Source organism: Pygoscelis adeliae, unplaced genomic scaffold, assembly GCF_000699105.1.
Source record: "Pygoscelis adeliae isolate BGI_AS28 unplaced genomic scaffold, ASM69910v1 Scaffold156, whole genome shotgun sequence".
Lineage (NCBI taxonomy): Eukaryota > Metazoa > Chordata > Aves > Sphenisciformes > Spheniscidae > Pygoscelis > Pygoscelis adeliae.
Genome location: NW_008825016.1, coordinates 778,767 through 798,955, shown reverse-complemented (window position 1 = coordinate 798,955; position 20,189 = coordinate 778,767). Strand labels below are relative to the sequence as shown.

At 41.4% G+C, this 20,189-nt stretch overlaps 1 protein-coding gene across 1 annotated transcript in view; it reads right to left on the bottom strand.

The window, feature by feature from the left end:
- Positions 1 to 14,499: 14,499 nt before the first annotated feature.
- The window catches only part of LOC103918828 (interleukin-1 receptor type 1-like), a 9,623-nt gene continuing 3,933 nt past the window's right edge, over positions 14,500 to 20,189 (bottom strand). The window contains exons 5-9 of the mRNA XM_009326239.1: positions 19,690 to 19,810; positions 17,404 to 17,552; positions 16,967 to 17,110; positions 15,393 to 15,554; positions 14,500 to 14,891 (exon numbers count right to left, since the gene is read on the bottom strand). Of these exons, the coding sequence (XP_009324514.1) occupies positions 14,500 to 14,891; positions 15,393 to 15,554; positions 16,967 to 17,110; positions 17,404 to 17,552; positions 19,690 to 19,810 (968 nt within the window). The remainder of the gene's footprint in view (positions 14,892 to 15,392; positions 15,555 to 16,966; positions 17,111 to 17,403; positions 17,553 to 19,689; positions 19,811 to 20,189) is intronic.

The window sequence follows — 20,189 nt, the reverse complement described above, 5'->3', positions numbered from 1 at the left end:
TGCCTCAGCAGTCCCAGTGCAGACGTGCCCACACTGCTGTGGAAGTGATAGGAGAGGTGGGTGACATGGAGGTGATTGGGTTAGACACTGCACATCCAGACAGTAATAAGATTTGCTATTTTTATATTAAAGAAGTTGCAGACTAGCAGGAGACTTCTTTCCTGGTATCCATTTCCATTACCCAGGAAAAGGGTTATTTTGGTGCATTATAAAGGATAGAGTGAGTTTGCTGTTCCCAAAGGCCAGTCAAGCCGAGACAACATAGACATGGCCACAAATTGTCTATCATTCAGGCTCCAGCTGTCATGTATTTCTAGCTAAATATTGCCTGAATTGGGATTTAGAAAATAGGACTGATCCACACCTTATGCAAAGATCCCATACATCTGATGTCCAGCACTGCCTGAACTCATTCAAGGTCTTTTCTATGCTTAAGATAGGCACTCTACACGCTCAGAACCCCACCCTCTGGAAAGGACAAGGATTTCTCTCCAACATAAAATCATTTACAACTCAGACTGAGAACAATCCACAATGTCCAGACAAGGCTTTCAGTCAGAACACTTATCCAGAAACCAGAAGACCCAACTTCTAAGGTCTCTAGAAGCTTCTATGTCATGGGAAGAACCCTCCACCCTGCCCACTGAAACTGGGATGCTACATTTTGAGGATTATAAATCATGGAGAAGACAGAGAACAGCCAAGAGTGAATTTGACTCTAGCCACGTGGGGGGAGGACATTAATAAGAAATTTGTATTCTGAGGCTCTGACTCCTCTTAGGTGGGTTGGGCTCCCTCACATTTGCTTTCAACAAGCAAAACTGCACTACCAGGTACAAATTGGCCCAGGTACCTCAGAAGAAGCAGAAAGTGTCCTAGGAGGAGTTGAGGGAGCACGTTCTCCTTCAGGGCAAGAGAGGTCACCAGTTTCCTGATGACTGCTCTAACCACAAGGCTAGTATGAGAATGAAGAACGGAGCCGGGGCACACCATACATTCAAACTTTTTGTATCATCAGAGCTGTTTCTGCTTTGTTAGTATATATTCTCAGAAGAGAGATAGCCAGCTTACGTCATGACTGGGGGTGGAAGTAAACATTTCCTATTAGATCTCTCTACAGTCAACAGCAAGGGTTAAGAGTAGCCAATTCAAGGAGTAGAGCTCCCTCTGAAGGTCTTAGAGGTCCTCACTTTCTGCCACTAACCAGATGGGCATATTAGACCATCCCTTTCCCTTTGGGGGGTGGGGGGGTCTAAATTTGGGCAAAGATATTGCCCATAGGCACTCACATTTCTAGCTCTGCAGGATATCACAGAAGCAATACTACGTTCATGCAAATTAATTTATCCTAATTTGCTCAGACAACTAGAAGTTTCCTGAATGAGAGTGCTTGTGTGGAGAGCTCTTTCCACAGACTTTCCTCTGGCTGCTATCACAAAGCTTATTGATACTATAAAGTCAGCATAAAGTTTCTGTCAGGTTGGTTTTCTGCCCCAGCAAAACCTCAGGTGTCAGATCTGATCCTTGGGTAGCCACAAAGTTTGAATTTTAAGAGCTCAGCAGAAATGGCAGTCTATCACACAAAATAAAATCGGAAAATCAGTTTATCTCTCTGCACATCACTAGCAAAAGCACTCTTTTTCTATGAATTCATATGCTAAAGGATGGAAAGACAGTTTAAAAGTAGTCATAAGTAGAACAGCAACTCTGTGGCTGATAAGCCCATGAAGGAAACGTATCTGTAAAGCAATTGCTACATTATATATTCTTTGAAAAATAGCTGGGAGATACTAAAGTCCTTGAGTTATTATTCTTATTAAAAATATTCTGTTCGGTTTCTGTTCTCTTTCTGGAGAAGTTTATTATGAAGTTTCAGAAAATAGTGAATTACGCTACAAGAATGTGTCTGATGAAAAAATCTAAATCAAAGAAAAACTAATTCTCTGTAAATGCTTTAAATCTAGATGGAAACTACATATACTTAGCAAAAGAAATAGAAAATGAACAAGATTGTGGCATGTTTTCCAGCATATTGATCACAACAGAAGATTAGCATATCAACCCAGCATAACAGAACACACCTCAACTATATTTTCAAGAAACAGCATGAGGAAGGGAGGGACATATCTCTGGTCTTCAGATTTCAAAAGAAGAAACTTCCAAATGCACGACTAAGTATTGTAACAAATGTTACTGTAACCTCTTCGAGCCAGCATGAAGAGGAATGAGATTATGTGCAAACAACCCCTGAGATGGTACACTTCAGTGGGCATACCTTTCAGTTATGTTTCCTTTCAGTCAATCAGTCAACCAGCTTCCCATCTGTAACCATTTTTTCCATCAACTTCACCTCTAACTCCCTATTGGAAATTCCATTTGCCAGTATTTCCTATGTTCCAGCTGAAGTGGAAATGAGTAATTCTGACTTTTTCTTTTTCTTTTTTTTTCTTTTTTTCTTTTTTTTCTTTTCTTTTGTTGTTGTTGTTGTTGCTCTTTTGAGCTGGAATTAAAATCCTACCATTAAATAACATCACACATCGTTATTATAGACAATTCTACCTTTCAGCATAGCTAAAAAGGTGGGATTTAAGGAGGTCATAAGTAGTATTTGTCGTAACTATTCAGAGGCTCATATTGACTCTAGGAGAAATTCCATTCCAAATACACTGTTATAACTGCATTTATGTCTAGTCCATGCGTCTCCCAGCAACATGCCAACAGAAAAGTCTGTGAGGTTACAGGTACATTTGTTTTCCTGTTCTTTATATATGCCAGAGTCAACTGAACTCACTGTAGGTCAATGTGCTCATTTGTACTCAATTATTACTACCTCCTATTTTTTCTGTTTTGGTCATTTGAGTCAAACAATGTCTGGAAAGAAGGAGCTAACTTCTTATGACTGAAATTCTGTGTAAATTAATGAGAAGGAAGAAGCACCCAGAAGTTTCAGTCAAAATGTAATATCCAATAGGAAGCAATAAAAGCATCATCTGCATCAAGACAAAATAAATATTTATGTTCCAAAGACTAAGGCAAAAGAATAGTGAATGACAAAAGAAGTAGAACCTGCTGTAGCAAAATGTTTCCAGGTGGTTTTCACCAACAGGGTCCCTTCTGGTCGTCCATTAAAGCTTGAAAAGACAAAGAATAAATTTACTGTGACAAACACTGGAAATCTCAGATCTTGAATCAACTATTTGGTTCAAGTTGGTGTTACTGAAATCACAGAAAATGACAAATCTTCACAAGAATAAAAAGCAACTGTGGAACCTGTTGAGGCAATGTAATAGACAATGATGGCAAACTTTATTGACATGAAGGAACAGGCAGTGATAGACAAAAGAAATAGACAATGATGAATTTTGAAGAGTCTACAATTCAGACAAGATGATTCCTTCCAAGACTTGCCATTTATGGAATTAAACCATTGATAAATGACATGAAAAGAAGACGTGAAAGAATGCTTGTCAACAGCGGTGGTAGCAAACTTTGATGGAATAGCTCCATCCTTGTAATGCTTTTATAGTTCAAGTCATGGAAACATGACAACAGCTGTGCTGGGTTTAGACCATCTAGCTCAGTACTTTTTCTGTAATAAAGACTACAGAAAGTAGTCCTACATGCTAAGTACTACTAAGTAGTCCTAAGTACTACTACGAAAAATAAAGAGTAAGATCTCAGCCAACATACACCGTAACTCCACCTCAGTGCTCTCCTCAGTGCTCTCAGAACCAGGTATTTCCTGAGCCTGTTATGTTTTTTGTCTGTTTATTCACCTCCTATTGGATCACTCTTCCAAGTCTGGTCTCCCGAGGAACCCGTGTGGACTTCCTACTTCTGCAGTGTCCTCTGGCAAGGAGTTACACAGGGCTGCTCTCTCTTTCCTGAAAAGCCATCGTCTTTTTCTCTTAAATGTGCCGGATGGCCAGCACTGATACTGTGCTGAAGCTTGATAAAGGAATGGATAAAAACATGAGAAAAGTTGTGTTGATTGCAGAAAATACCCCTCATCAGAAGCTGGTGTCTCAGACCATGCTGCTCACTGTGGTATATGACCTTTTTCGCTCAACCCCTTGACCGGGGCAACTGAAAATCCATCAGATGCAAGGCATAGAAAAAATCCTTAAAACACAAACATGTGGCCAGATAAGAGAGGCATTATCTCAGTGTGTTCCTGGCATGGTACTGCAATCTTCAGAGGGGGGTTCCAAAGGACCATACTTGAGTGCTGGAAATGGTATAGCCACAAGAACACAGACCATCAAACAGCTGCTTAATCCTACCAAGGCTGTGCTTTAGGAGCAGTGCCTCTCACGCCATCCTAATCATCCACCCTTGCCTTCCCTGCCTCTCCTGTGCCAGAAAAAAATATTTTGTGTTCCTAGATGGCAGACCGTTCAGAAAACAGATCTGCCCTAGAAATAACTGGCCGAGAGGAACAACAAAAGCACAGTTATTCTTCAGCTGGTTTGGTTCTTGGGCAGGTTTCACGGACAGGTAGCTGTGCTGGTGCAATAGAAAGGGCAGCCTTGGAGTGGGTGTGGGCAGAGAGAGGGAGCAGGACAGTCCAAAGTAGTGAGGACAGGGAATAAGCACCTGTCAGACCATGCCAGAAGAAGAGCAAAAAAGTGTCACAGCTCTCCTGATATCCAGCTGCACTGGATGGTCGCACCAGCATGATGCCTGCAGACTTTCTCCGGTAATTTCATGTTGCATGAGTGTTTGCTAACCAAGAACCAACAAAGAACACTGTTTTCTTCAAGAGAAAAGTTGACTGTTTTAGTACCTCCCAGGGTCCAAAGTCACCTTAATAAGGCGAGACAGCTCTATTGTTTTTCTGGGGGAGGATGTGGTTAATTGTGTTATGCAGTAACAACAGACCAGCTCAGTATTATTATATCTGAATGGAAATAAGCTCCGCTTTGTGTGGTTTTCAAGGCTTACAGAACAGTGTTTGGGTTCTGATACTTCACCCCGGGGACTTTCTTTCTCACCAATAGCAACAGAATTTGCAGGAAGCACAAAAATCTCTTTCACTCTCAAGAGAGAAAGTCAACAGCCTGCCCAAGTCTAAATATTTGCTGACTAAGCATGATAAAAGCATCTCACTGTAAATACATAACTTCATTTGACACCTATTGCTACAGGCAGTGGCAAAACGCCATGAAATACTGGAGCAACACAGGCCAAACAAGTTACACAAAATCCAGCTGGTTTCACATGGGTTTTTGTTTGTTGCTACAGAGGGGAAAAGGAAGCAAAAGACTAAAGAAACTTCAGGGTTCAGACACCAGAATGTTATCCTAATCCCGGGGTTTCAGTGGAGCTCAGATTTCACATCTTGAATGCTGGAGATAAAATCCATGTAGTCTGAATTAGCCATGGCCCAGCAGCTGCAAATGCGCACAGCTCCCTGCTGACAATTGTAGGCAAACAGGCAGATGGGAGACCAAAGCACACTGAGAGCTCAGAGCACCCCAAGATCTCCAGGAGCACTTATATGACAGCGTCACTCGCTTTTGTTCAACCACCACTGTGTTCTGAAACTCGCAAGAATAAAACACCCCGGGTAGTCTTTGCTAACAGCTAGTGGGGACAAAACCAGTTAGCCTGCCAGCACAACATGTCTGTACAACCAGTGCTGCAGCTTGGTGAGGCCAGATCAAGCAAGAGGAGAGAGACTTCATGTGGGAGCACCTCTGGTCTACAGAAAGGGCTCTTTTTAGGGCCTGCCTGATGTTGGCTCCATTCCTTGGCCTTGAGGGAGTGCATGAGGAAGCACTAAAGATGGCAGGCCCAGAATCAGACCTAAGACACTGCATGAGCAGCCTACAGCACAGAAGTGACACAGCCATGGCACGGGAGCCAAGCTGGCTTGAGCCGACAGCAATGAGAGGTGCAGCTGGAGCCAACACCCTTGGGAGGCTCTCTATGCAGGTGCTGCACCAGAGCAAGGGTGGCTTCAGCTTGGACGCCCACCTGAGCCCTCAGAAATGCTGCCCAAAGCTGGAGCACGCTGAGGCTGGGCAGAGAGGGGAGAAGGTAGCAGCAACCTACCTGTCTGCCCTGGCTTGGGGCAGCTGCCTGGGCTGCTGTTGAGATATCGGTCAGATTTTCAGCAACTCCTTTTGCCGCTGTTGCAAGAAAAAACACCTGGCTCAGCCAGCTGCTGGCCTGACCCTGCAGAGCATTTCTTGTGCTCTTCTCCAGCATTTGTTGTTCCTCTTTTTTCCCAGCAGCCCTCGTAAGTAAACTGGGACCTTTGGCTGGGAGACAGCTCTTGGCCCGAGGAATTGGCCAGCTGGAGCTATTGCAGTCAACACATCTCCCTCCAGCCCTTACAAGTCCCTAGCCAGAGGAACACGCAGACTTGCAGCGTCTGTACCAAACTTCATCGCATGTCAAAAGCCTCATTTTCCTCCCCAAGGCATTTAGGATCACCTGCAGGTGGGTACATCCTGCACTCCACTATGAAATACAGGTGCAGGTTTTCAGTGTAGGCCAAAAACGACTGCTTCCACAGCTGAATCCCTACACAGCCTGTAAAGTCTCTGCTCCCCTCCCCCTCAAAAGTGCTCTGTACTCGCTGCTTGAAAAGACTTTGCTGACAACAAACCAGGAGCTTTTAGGGGAACTAAAAATCTGCTCTGCATCTAAGGCAAGGGAAGTTCCACAACACCGGGTCTTGTGAGAGGAACATGGTGATCCGGGAGGTGGCCTCACTCAGGAAATCAAAAGATCATCAGGCTGATTGGACTTATCTTCAAAGAGAAAAGCCAAGAGCAGCGAAATATGCCCATAGTGAGTACATTTGTGGTTAGAGAGAGGTGCATACAAAGATAAAACAGCACTTTGCTGCTTCACAGCAGTAGCAGTCCCACAAGTAGCTCAAAATGCTACACGTGATCTTGATCAGTAATTATGGGTAGGGTGCTGCTGGCTTTATTCCTCCTCACCTCCTCCCTTCTTGTCCCCCAGGCCAGGCCACAAAGACTTTATAATGCTGCCAGGTCTAGGTCAAACTGGCTAAACACTTTTAAAGCATTACAAGGATTTTTTTTCCAATCAGCCTCTTACTTAGTTGAGATGGTATTTAGCTGCCAAAGAAGAAGTCATACAGTTATTTTTAAAAATGGCACGTTTTCTTTTGCAAAATGTGCATTTTGATTTACCTCTCACTGCGATATGGCCACGACCTCTCTTTTTATTTCCTGTGAAAGACCATCTCATGCTATCCACCAGGACCCTACCCTGTAAATGGAAATAGCCACTACCCTGCATTATTCACATCCTTGAGAGAAACGTATGTAGTGACTGCCTTCTCAAGGGCTCTAGCCCAATTCCAGCTAGGATGTGTTGTAACTAACTCACAAGTGCAGCCATATGAGTAAGGTGGTTGTTTTTTGTGAGAAGCAGCTGTGTGCCTCCGAGAATGAGGTGAGCAATAGGCAGCCTCTTTTGGTGGGTTTCACAGAAGAGAGAGAAAGAGAGAGATGGACTGGAGAAGAAGAGGAACAAGTGCATGGCCTGACTCCCAGATTCCTGAAGCCCTACCAAACCCACTGAGCCCCTCTCTCCCGTAACTCCCAGCCTCCCCCAGGATACCAGCGACTGCTCATAGCCTCCCCACAGCTGGAGCAGAAAATTTCAGCTTTGGCAGCACTGTACGTTTGAGGACCACACGCAGCATGCCTGGGGCTGCTCTTAGACCCTTCACTCATTAGATAACCTTCATGTATCCAAATGCATGTACTACTATAACACTTTAAGAACTGCGCTCTGAGTGCTCGCTACAAAATCCAACTACTACTGAGAGCTCCTTGAATTGATGATAGCATTACGAACCACTCTGCCCCAGCCATCCTGTGCTAATTGCTTTAATCACTTCCTGCAAAGTCTCATTTTCACCATTAGTTCCAGAACTCAGAATCTACGTTTTGCCTGAGCCATGGCAGGATCTTTTGATTTGGCTTCATTTTTAATTCTATTATTATTATCATCATCATCATTATTAAGACAGGCATTAATCCAAGTAAAATATTTTGCTCCACAGCGATTTTGGCAAAGGTTCTAGATAGGCTTTGAAATCACCAATCACTTCCATTTTGCAAACTCTCTTCAACTTACTAATCATATGGCTGTAGATTTAAAAAAAAAAAAAAGGGAAAAAAAAAAAGGCTATATACCAGTGAGAAGCAGTGAGAAGAGGGTTTGCTAGGTCCCTTGAGACCTGGGCACATCCTCCAAGGCAAGGACTGGGGACTGATCAGTTCAGGTGGCAGAGACACTGCCTGTGAAATTAGAGGTCCAAATCTTCAGAGCCAGGGAGAACTAGCCAGTGGTTCCTGCTCCCAGGAGCGTTGTGATGTTCAGTTTTGGATGGTCTTCATGATGCACCCAACAGCTCCTCTCTGATGGTAGCCCTGAAGCAATTCTTCTTCAAGGACTCTAGGACCACTGAATCTTGCTTACTGTCCATCTGTAGACCAGGGTCCTACAAACACTTCAGCATCCCTGACTCCAAGATTTTCTCACCATGTGACCATTGGATCCATTTGTTCTGAGCTCAGTGGGCTAGATAGTTAAATTAGGCACAAATTCTCCATAGTTCACTATGTCAAGTGAGCTGTGGGACTCTCAGTTGCCTGGGGAGCACACAGTTGGTAACGGTCCTCCAGCCATCACGTACGGCTGATCTGCTGGAATGCAGATCCCAGAAGTGGTCTCCGTTCATAGTCTTTTTCTTGGAATAGTCAAAGGGAAGTGTTGCTCAACATAAAACAGCCAGATCTAATTGATATATGCTGGAGGCTGATAAAAAAGCCACAGCTCTACGGAGGACAACTCCTCCCCATTTCCCAATTAATTCTGAGGCACTGAATTAACAGATATACAGACTTGAAGGCCAAAAATCTCATTTTCCACTAAATTCCCTGCTAGTTCCTACAAAGGATGGGGAAAGCACTAAAAATAATACTTACAGCGTAATTCAGAACAGCAGTCGTCAGAATATCTTCTTTTTTTGACTCCCTCTTGGTGGTGGGTTTTGTTTTTTTTGTTTTGTTTTTTTTTTTTTTTTTAAGTGTTGTGGCTTGGCATTATTAGCAACAGAACTTCGTTATGTAAACAGAGTGGCTTTTTTCAAACGGGGGGAGCTTCAGTCCCGCACGGCCCTCAAGCATCACTAGGTGGAGGCATTGCACAGCGCAACGCCGGCGCGGCTCACCGCTGCGGGGTTTCAGGACATCTGCTACGGCAGATGTTACTAGTCCCTCACCAGCCCTCAGCCCGGCACCCCTGATCTTTTCCCATCCTCAGTTGTTTGCTCTCTTGGACGTGACCCTTTCCTCAGTAATAAGCTAGTTCATCTCCCAAATTAGGTACCCAACTAACTATATGGCCCAACCCTCCAAAAATGTCAAACACGCCAAAGTTAGCAGTTTTTTTAAAAGTGACAGCAGACAGTGCTGGCACATCCTTGGCTCATTTAAATACATACGTGTATCAAGCCATTCAGATCTAGGCTGAGGAGACGTATTTTTATGAAAAACTTGGCTTTTCTTGCAGAAGTCGGCATGTGTTCTATTCTCTTCAGTCTCTGAGGAGAATCAAGTCCCGTTTACTCTAAAAATACAGTAATCGGAGCCAGATATCAAGCAGAACCAGATGTCACGACCCAGAAGAGAGCGTTCACAGATGGTAGGGGGACATATGGCACACAAGTTCTCTCCCACCGTGAGTGTCGCTGTCAAGACAGCTTTTTCACTATTTGTTCCTGTAGGCAATATGCAGGGGAGTTAACTGCCAACTTTTTTTCTGTTTTAAAGGGACAGATGAATCTTATTTCTTGTAACTCCCAAATATCCTGCTTATTCACCATTTCAGAAGTGGGAGAATTTATAACCTCCTTTACTCCTACAAAGATGCATTTGTCCTGCCACTTCTCCTGTGCTCCATTTGAAATGACGTGGTTGGGGCACACCTTACCCAGAACAGACCTAGTCGATACAGTCTGAGTGTGCTTCCCTAGGAGTGAGAGGCAGGATAAGAGTAGATAGCTCGAAGTTCTTTCCAAATCCAACTGCTTGTTGAAGTCACCCACTTCTGTGGCACAGGAGAAATACTTAGTTACGCATATTTGAAAAATAGAAAACAAACAAACAAACAAACAGCATGGGTATTAGAAACAATGGGCTCACAGAGAGAAAAAATACCTTCTTAAGGACTTGAAAGTGGCCCTTCCCATCTTTCAGGGAATTTGTATATATTCACAGTATATAAACTGAGCAAGAAAGTGCAAAAGATCAAAATCAGCATTAAAGATTGGAGGAGAGATGAGGCAGCACGGGGGTGTGTTACCAGGGACAACGCAGGAAAAGGAAGCACTCCCCTCATACAGACTGCTGGTGAGATAAGGGGAAGAGAGAACATGGATTTTAATAATTGCCAACAGAAATAAAGCCCACCAGGGAAACTGCTTAATGCAAAAAAAAAAAAAAAAAATCTAATGAGACAGTGTTCAGAATTCCCCTTCTACTCCCCTTCTACTGCTGTGCTCAAAAAAGAATTTAGGGCAAGATCAAATGAGTGGCTGGGGGCAAAAATGAACCAGAAAAAGACTTTAGACATCTAAGTCACCTGATCTGGAGCATCAATTCAAACCTAACCTTCCTGGCACAGAAAATTCACCTTAATGACTTGGTGAGCTTTCTACCTTTCTTCAGGGCGAACACCATCATTGCCAAGCAGAGCTCTAGCTCCAGCTGTAATGCCGGGTGTCACCCGGGTGCTCTCTCGGAGGAAGTCACACATGAGCTGTACTTTTTGACTGTGCCACCTGATGCCCGGCGGACATCAGACTCCTTTTTCCAATCCATTCCAACATGGGAAGCAATCTTAGAGCGGGCTCCTCACACAAGTGGTTTGTACTACTTTCTAGCTCACTTTTAGTGACTGATGTTCAGTTCATCTCAACAAATGCATCAAGTCCTGGTTAATATTATCCCGTCGTAAAAGAGAACAAGCATACACGTCAAGTGGTGTACTTTGCCTTTGCTCTCAGGAATAATGAGTGTAGGGATGAGAGGAGGAAACTCTGTTGCTCCTGTGTTCATGCATTGTAGCACCTACGACTAAAGCAGAGACTTGGGAATACTCTGGCGTAAAGCTGCTAGCCACTGATTTTACTTACATGTATTCTGAAATTCTACAGTGTAATACATCCTTAAATATTTCTAGGGAAAAAAAGGTCTCTCCTTAGCCCAGACTTTTATAAACATTAACTATTCTGCCTGCTTCATCTTCAAGCTAACTGCAGCTATGGAAGGAGGTGCAGTAGTTAAACCACCATAGCCTCTGAACAGAAGGCAGAATGGGCTTCCCCCTCTAGCAGAAGCTCAAGGCAGCAAGATAAAGGGGAAATGTGAAAATACCTTTGTGCTTTTCTACCTGCTAGGATGCAATACAGAGGTAAATTAAAAGGAAAAAAAGAAAAAGGCAGTCAGGGCTGTCCTGCCTGGGGCCATCGCATAGACTCCACCAGGTTGCAACGACTTGTTTTGGGTTTGGGCTCAGAGCACATGATCTTCCCCATTACATAAGCCTCTATCCATGAATTAATACAGTCATAGATACGTACATTAAAACATGAAACAGGCTATATCTCAGCACTAACTGACATAAAGGCAAGAAAGTAGGATATGGGAGGAAAATTATGAAAGGAGGAAAGTCTCCCAGAAAAAACTAGCCTCACAGTATGGATGGAAAGATGCAGTGGAATTAGAAAATCTGAGAAAAGTTAGTCACAAGGCAAGAAAGGGAAGGGGCAGCCTGGAGTGCCAAATAAACTGACAGGAACGAGCCAAGAGAAGAAGTATCACATAGTTATGGCTGAAAAGTAAAAAACGGTGCAGAGAATGCTTTCAATGTATCTTATACCACATAACCTTCAGACTGGTTTTCTCTGTCAGCATAGATATACAATAAACTGAAATATATCTGCCACATTGCGGTGAACCAATACTTTTTCACGGATTACATTGCATTTGCATTTTCCTTCTGAAGCTACCAAGTTTCCAGAAGCAGGCCTCTGGCCAAATAATCGTTGCGGATTTTTTTTTTAAATAAAGAGCAATCAGCACGTCAGTCTCTATGGGAATTCTTCTATCGTACCACAAAAACCAGTGTGTTTTCCTATGTACTACAAAAACCAGTGTGTCTTCCTATGTGACTTGCAAAAAAAAGTTTCCAAGAGGAGAAAACAGAGACAAAATTCAGTTTCAAAATAAAGTCCTGTGATAAAAGGATAAGCTACTTTGTGTCATGCTACATTCAAGTAGTTAGCTAACAGTTAACCGTGATAACTGAAACCTTTCTCCCACACTCCTTTTCACACAAGAAAACTAAAATGCCTAAATCATGATACTAAATGTGGTTGTTTAAAAGAAAGTATCAGGTAGATAAATGCTGACTCACCACCATTTGTCATCACTTAAGGAGTCTCATTTAGTGGGCAAATGCTTGTCTTGAATATTGTAGCAAACCTCTGAAAAGAGCTATGAAAATAGTGGCCAGAAATCGTAACGGCGCGTTCACAGAAGAAACAAAAAATACCAGCACAAGTCCATGCAAATCAATGTACTTATCTGTAGTACTGCAAATCCTAGTCATTGGTATTTTTTTTATTTCAAAGCATATGAAATTAGGAAGTTGAAAAAAAAATCTACCACAGTTTCAACATCGTTTCTTTATTATTTCTCTCATTCTACATGGAAATCAGAGGGTTCTGTTTTTAAACACAAGTGAAAAAAATCTTTGAAGGAAAATGTAGTTTTCAACACTTTTCTGAGCAAGTTTAAGTCTAAACACAATGTAAAAATTTGACAATAATGATTATCTAAACTCTCTATGTTCCTAAATTTATTTTTTAAAGGTTCCAGCCTAAACATTATGCATTTCCAAAGAAGATTGATTCAACATCTTCTAGAACAATGAGTACCTCATCTGATAAATCTATCCTGCTCCCAGTTCTCATGGCAACATCTCAGAGGAAGTCTCTAGTCAATGGAGGCTGTGGAAAATCACACAGCTGTGACCCCCACAGCCAAGAGAATGAGGCACCGCTCATAAGGAGCATTGCTAGACCTTCTCAAAGAAAAAGGTACCATGAAATGCTACTGCAAATCTTTCACTTTAAACGTATGTTCCGCTCCTGGACCTTGCTTTCTCCTCTGTCAGTACAGCCCAACAAAGACTATATTCTACAGCATACACGCTTCTGAGAACCAGCTGAAAGGAATTCAGTGACAGATGCTATCCTGGCAATAAAGGTAATGTAAGAACCTACTTAACTTCAGAAAAGAACAAAAAAAGGAAGCAGAATTCACACTTGCATTCAGATGATGCTCTTCATGGCTGGAAAGTGAAAACTCTTGCCACTTCAGACCACCTTGAAAAGGAAGCAGCATGTCATTTTCTCATGGTGATGCACACAGAAAAATGGATTGGGGTCCAGAAATACCAAGCTACTCCCAAGCAGGCTGATATAGCCACATGCCTCTCATTTTTTCTTTCGCAAGTAGACAGGATGTTATTTCTTGCCATTAGCACCTGGTCATGTTTCAGAACTGGCCATTTTCCACTCTCTCCAGGATACCCAACCCAAGCACAGTCCTTTGACAGATTCTCAGTGAATTTCTGTGCTTGTAGTTAGCACACTTGAGACATGGAATGAGAACATCTGGTTTCCAGAGTAGCAGCACAGTCTACAAAGCTTCCAGTTTGCAAGAAATCTGAAATATTTTCAGTTTCCTGACCATTTCAAGAAATTAAGTTTAGAAACACCCCATAGACCAGATATCACAGAATTATTCAACAAATGTCTAAAAAGCCAGATTCCATTCCATTTGCTGAACACATGTGGCACCAACTGTTCAGCTGAAACACATTTAGTGTTGTGAGGAGTTTTAAATATACCTGCTATGTCATGTATTTTCCCCAACCCCTTCAAGAAGCAAGGATAAGGTATGTTGCTCAGGAGGGGACCCCAAAGCTTGCACAGTGCAGATTCTTGCAGTAATGAGGAAGTCAGACAATCACGGAGAGGCAACAAGAAGAGGAACAGAATGACTAGGAAAATGCTGACAACAGAAACAGATTTTTAATTTATCAGCCAGTTTCAATTTAAAAAAAATGGACTTCACAGCTGCTTCTTCAGTGGATATTACATTTATGTGGACCACGACTATTTAATAGTCTACCACCATCAGTAACATTTACTTCTCATACCTGTGTGAGACTAACACAACAAATTGTGTCACTATCCAAAACCCAGAACAGAAATAAAGTTGCACAGAGGTTTTCTTTTAGAGTGTAATTTGGGGAAGGGATGAGTAGTTTTCACTCCTTGAAGAAAACATTTACTTTGTAACATAAAGAATTTGTGTAAAAAAACCCCACATTTCAGAATTACCTTCTCAGTATTATTTTAATAAGTGCATCTTAACTTCCCTTTTCTGCAGAATTGTTCAAAGTTAGGGGCAACAAATACACTTCAGAATAAGATACCTTCTTCCTGGATGGCATTTGATAGCGCACATTTTTCCAGAATCTTGTATTTGCTGAACAAGATTTCTCTGAGAAGTCGCCTTTCCATTGGATAGCTCCATGTTTTTGCTTAATGTATTTGATTGATTCCGGCATGCTTGTGTAGTCCTGTATTTCATCCATTTCTATAAGAATCACTTGAATCCCATCACGGATGAGAGCATTATACATAGCTAGTTGTTGTTCAGAGGCACCTTCTAACAGGCAGCAACTAGACATTTCTGATCCCAAAACAATCATCAGTCTTCTGCTTTGCTTAAGGGTTTCATCAGCAACACTGACCACAGCTGTAAGTAATGAAGGAATAATCAAAGTTTGCATAGAAACTTTACAACTGACGTAAAGTATTTCTTAATTTTAAAATCGCATATGTATGGAGCAGTGGCTAGCTCAGAGGACTGGTAGGTTTAAGATCTCCCAACTGTCATTCATGATTCATGATCCATTGCACAAAATTCCTAATAAAAAATTTTTTTTTCAGTCCCCAGGAGCAGATATCATTCACAGAACCTCAACAATATTATTAATGCTGCTGAGTCCTCCTTTGTTCATCACTAAAAAGAAAGGGCAGACCCTCATAACATCAGAAAAGAATTTTTCGTAAGAAACCAAAAAAATTTTAAGCAAAAAAAAAAGGTCTATTGGACAAATGGACAAATTATCCATTAAAAACAAACAAATATAGCTTTGTTTTCCAAAAATAGGTGTTTTCAATTGTATACATAATTTTCTAACCTGAGAACAATGTGTCAAAAGACAACCTATTAACTCTACTAATTAAAGCATACCTTCTCCTGGTAAATCATTCCTTCCTAATATAAAGAGATTATATCCACATTGTTGTTCTAAAACATCAGGGAGTATTCTACAAACAAAGGTTTCCAGACGATAGGAGCTTCTGCCTCCATTGCTTTTTGCGTACAGGACATATGCGTCATAGATTTTCCCATCTAAAACAAATACAAATGTTTATATTAAAAAACTAAAAACCACCAACATGCCTTTATTGCAAGGTTTCATTTTGGACTGTTTAAAAATAGTAACGGGGCTCTGATTCACCTACCCGACAGAATAACATCAAAGCACTAAAATGCTCTACAAATCAAAAGAAAGATGATCAGCCACAGAACCTGACCTCTTTTCCCGTCACGGGGATGGATGTGCCAGCAAGTGAGCTGGATGCAGGACCTGGGACCTCGAGGAAGGAGCCCCCAACCCCAGAGGTGCCAAGACATTAAGAAAGTATCCTCTTGCAGGACTTTCTTCACCACCTCTCCTGAAACAAACTCAACAGCAGTTATCTCCGCTTCTGACTAACCGTGAGAGAGGGTGGAAAACTCTAGAAAGAGGCAACTCTTTCTTATAATAGTTCTGTGAGTGAAAGGCAGGTAGAAGAAAAGGCCAGAAGGCAGCTGAGGTTTTGAGAGTTAAAACTGCATAATAAACAGGAATGAAGAAACCAAACCAAAATCAGATTTAACTCAACAAGCTACAAAACATAGTTTCTTTGATTTTTTTTTTTTTTTTTTCATTAGAACTCTATTAAAGTGTTCTGGGAAAACTGAACTTTTAACCAGAAGTTGAAATTACTTTTCCGTGAAAACATTTAGAACAGCCATGAGTAAATGTTAGCTATCTCAATGCACATAATCCATTTACTTTCAAGCCATGGGGAACTTCAGCCAGTCTAATTCTGAGGGCTGCCAAACAAAGTATCTATAAAGTTGCACTTACTCCAATTTTTTCACACCTGTCCAATGTATTTGACTACACCATAGCAATAAAAACACATAAGAAGAATCACAGAACAGAGAACTAGTAGCATGCTTTCTCTTTGGCATGTAACCATCATAACTGACAGAATTTAGAAGGAAAGTGTCGGGTAAAAGAGAGAATTTAGAAAAGAAAAAAAACAACAACAAAATTAATCTCCGAGAAAATGAGAGTGATTTTCAATATAAATATTTAATGCACGTCTTTAAACAGCTAGTTTACAGGATGTAGCTCTGCTGACACCTATTGATCATCATCAGAGTGACCATAAATCTACGTGTAAAGAAACTACTTTACAGAAAAGCAAAAAGCAACATGCTGACATGGGGAAAACCTGGAGTTCTTTTTGACCTATCTCACCATGACTGCCTTCAATATTATGCAGTGTTTATTACCTCAACTATGATTATATATTTTATGCATATGTCTCAAGAATATACCCCAAAAAATGTCTTTATGTGTATCTGAAAATTCCTCAAGGAAATTCCACATACATTCTACTAAATAATCACATTATTGCTGAGAAGTAATGGCAAATGAAAAAATCAATAGGCTAGTTACGCTAACATACCTGGTCACACTCACATACCTTCCTTACTTGCAAAGGCACAGACAGAATTACGGTACCAAAGCACCAAGTCAATCTTGAAAATCTTGTAGATTATTAAAGTAATAAATGTTAAAATTAACAAAGAGACAAGCCCTCCAGTCAGCCATCTTCGTATATCAGGAACTGCACAAAAATATAGGAAGATTTTTTTTTAAATGCTGAGTTTGTCCAAATCTCATCTTTTACACAAATGCAATACAAATTTGAGTATTTCACTTCCATCTACCTATTATTTTAATAATGATAAATACAGTACCACAGTGACTCTTCCCCTATTATGCACAGGTACATACATACCTACAGCAAAACGTAATACATCTGTCTTCTATCAACATGATATATGAGCATTTGGTATCAAAACCCCTTCTGGGGAAGTCAAGACAAACACAGGCCTCAAAAATAACAGTATTTCTTACCTCTGTGTTTTAATATAATATACGATGCAACCTGCCCAAAGGCATTTGAAGCTTGACAGACAAACGGTTGTTCATAATCTTCACTATTCACTTCCAATATTATTAGCTTCACAGAAAGCACAGGGCGTCCATCATAAGAAGTTTCCTCCCTATCCAAAAGGCGACAAAGAGAGCCATAAAACCACAGCCCTTTCTGGAACGGCTTCATCACTAGCAGCTGCAGCACGACAACGGTTGCGTCCATCTGCAAATGTCAACCACACTTCAGTATAGACGAGCAATTACATTATATGAAGAAAACCCAAACAACAGTCGGGCCTCTTACTGACATTTAGCATAGATGTTGGAAAACATCAAGACGTTATCTTATCTGCAGCTGTGTTTCCCCAACGGAATATAAGGTTTCTATAGGCTAAAGTACAAAAATATACTTTATAAACCTAAGCAAACCCTTGTTACAGGCTTCCCAGCCCCTGTAAGAGTAGGTGGAGAGCCCCAGTGCTTGGTGAAAGAGAAATTCCTCAATGTGAAATGACACAGAAAGAGGCCCTGGTACAAGGGTGTCATCTTGTGGTAAGCAGCTCTGGGACACGGAAGACATCAAAGGTGGTGACCTGCAGCAGACAACACCAACTCGCAGTGTGATTCCAGCTGCAGGGAGTGGAGTCTAAACTGTTGTTTCACCCCATGGATAAGAATAGACTTGTAACAGCTAAAGTGTCAGGCCGCACCATTAAGAGACACAGATTATCCCCCCTACATGCTGCAAGGGCACAAAAATGCTCATTATGCTGCACATTCAGTTAGTCATGTGTACTGTGATGTGTGACTGATGGGTGAACGAAACAACTTTTTAACCACCAGCAAAATGAGGGATACCACTACCTTGTTAACAGTAGATCTCAAACGCCAAATTAACTAACTAGTCTACTTAGCCAAGCACTATTCTTTCCTGAAAACTTATTCTAGTTGCCATTTAAAATGCAAAGTAAAAGCTTGAAATATATCATAAAGGGCATATATAGGACCACATGAATCACTTTCTGAGCAAAAAGTTACAGTAATTTGAACACTGTAACAAGGAATGAATCAACATCACTAATGCAAATGACTAATGGCTGCAAAGATGACCATTTAAGCGCTAGGAAGTACAAAAAATAACATTGCTTTTATGATATCAATTCAGTGACCGCGTGCCTCTGCATTATGGCCCAATTGTTTATGGCATTACAATTCTTTATGACAGTACAATATATTACTTTTGTATAGAGTTTTCTCTTGGTGAGCACTCAAAGAACTCAGCATTTTATTTTCCCCTTTGTTTTATGATGAGGACTTACTTCTCACAACTATATTTGTACTTTGAATATATCATTCTCATTTCTTCATCAGTTTCTCGCTCATAGATAGGGCTTGAGAATTTACAAAAATGATCACATTTTTTCTTCATAGCACCACCATGAGATGGGGGCTGACAAAAAACCTGCAATTTTTAGTTCCCAACTTGTCATATCTAAGAAACTTTCAGATTGCCTTCTGCTCCAATTTTAGTTGCCTTTTCAAGTCAGGTCTAATTTCTTCCCTCCTAACTCCATTTAACCTGCTTTTCACCCTCACCTTATCCCCCAGTTGCCCTTCTCATGCTTTACTCAGTCCAAGTCCATTTTCCTCCGAAACCCCAACTCATCACTGGAAATCCATCTCCCTTTTCACCTCTCACCCCACTAAGCTTCAGTACAAATGTCCTCAACAAAGTCTTCCATTAGCTCTTCAGCTGATCTCAGTTACACTTCTCTAACTGAAGGCTCTTAAATCCGGAAGTCTCAATTTCTCCTGTAAAGCACGGGTTTGACCTCTTGCAACCTTTCAGAGAGGCAGATGTGAAGGGAAAGGAGAATGCAGAAGAAAGAGACAGTCTGAAGATCATGTGCCTGGGCACGCGTGATCCAACTGAAAGAGGTCTCTGCCAGGCCAGAGCCCACTCAGTAGAAACTGTATTACAATTGTAAGACTGTAAGTCTACAAAACACCTTTTCCCAAGGTTGGAAATTAAGACAGATTGTTTACAGTGACCAAAAAGGGCACAATCACATGTGAAGTCCATGTGCCTATGTTTCAAGTTTCTACTTCAAAGCAGAAAGTGAACTGGAGGAGGCAAGCATTAGAGTTTTTAAAAAGAAAGCTGTTTAAGCAAGTGAAAAATGTTGCTAAATAATTTAATGTCAAAGGGAGAAAGTTCCACTTTGGTTGCCAACACAGTATTTTCTAATCTGAAAATATACTTACTCATAAGGACTTGCAAAAATTCTGCTCATATAAAATACATCAATATACACACCGTTGCCTGTCCAAAACACCTCATACCCATCAGCACCTGTTGTATTGCAATCCACTGTAACCTGTGAGCCTATAAAATTGTGTTACAAAGTGAAAAGTTAATTTCCATACTCTAATTAAAGTCTATACAATCCTGTTCACAGACTCCCGCACAGACGAGCTAAGGATGGTCCCACACCCTTTCAGAAAAGTTACTCTAACAGAGGGTCTATATACTCAATGACCTGCAGGTTCAGAAAGAGACTGGTAGGATGGAGGAGGCTAAATCCAGGACAAAGATGCCTCACTCTGGGGCATCGCTTTCCCTGCAGATTCAAAGATGGATCTGTTTTTAGAATCTCTTCCAGAGTGATGGAAAGCAACAGATGTGACAGCGAATCACTTGGGTTCCCTATAATTTTCTTGGCATCTGAGAGACTTCCATACAGGTTTCCAAGGTTGTTGGAAGC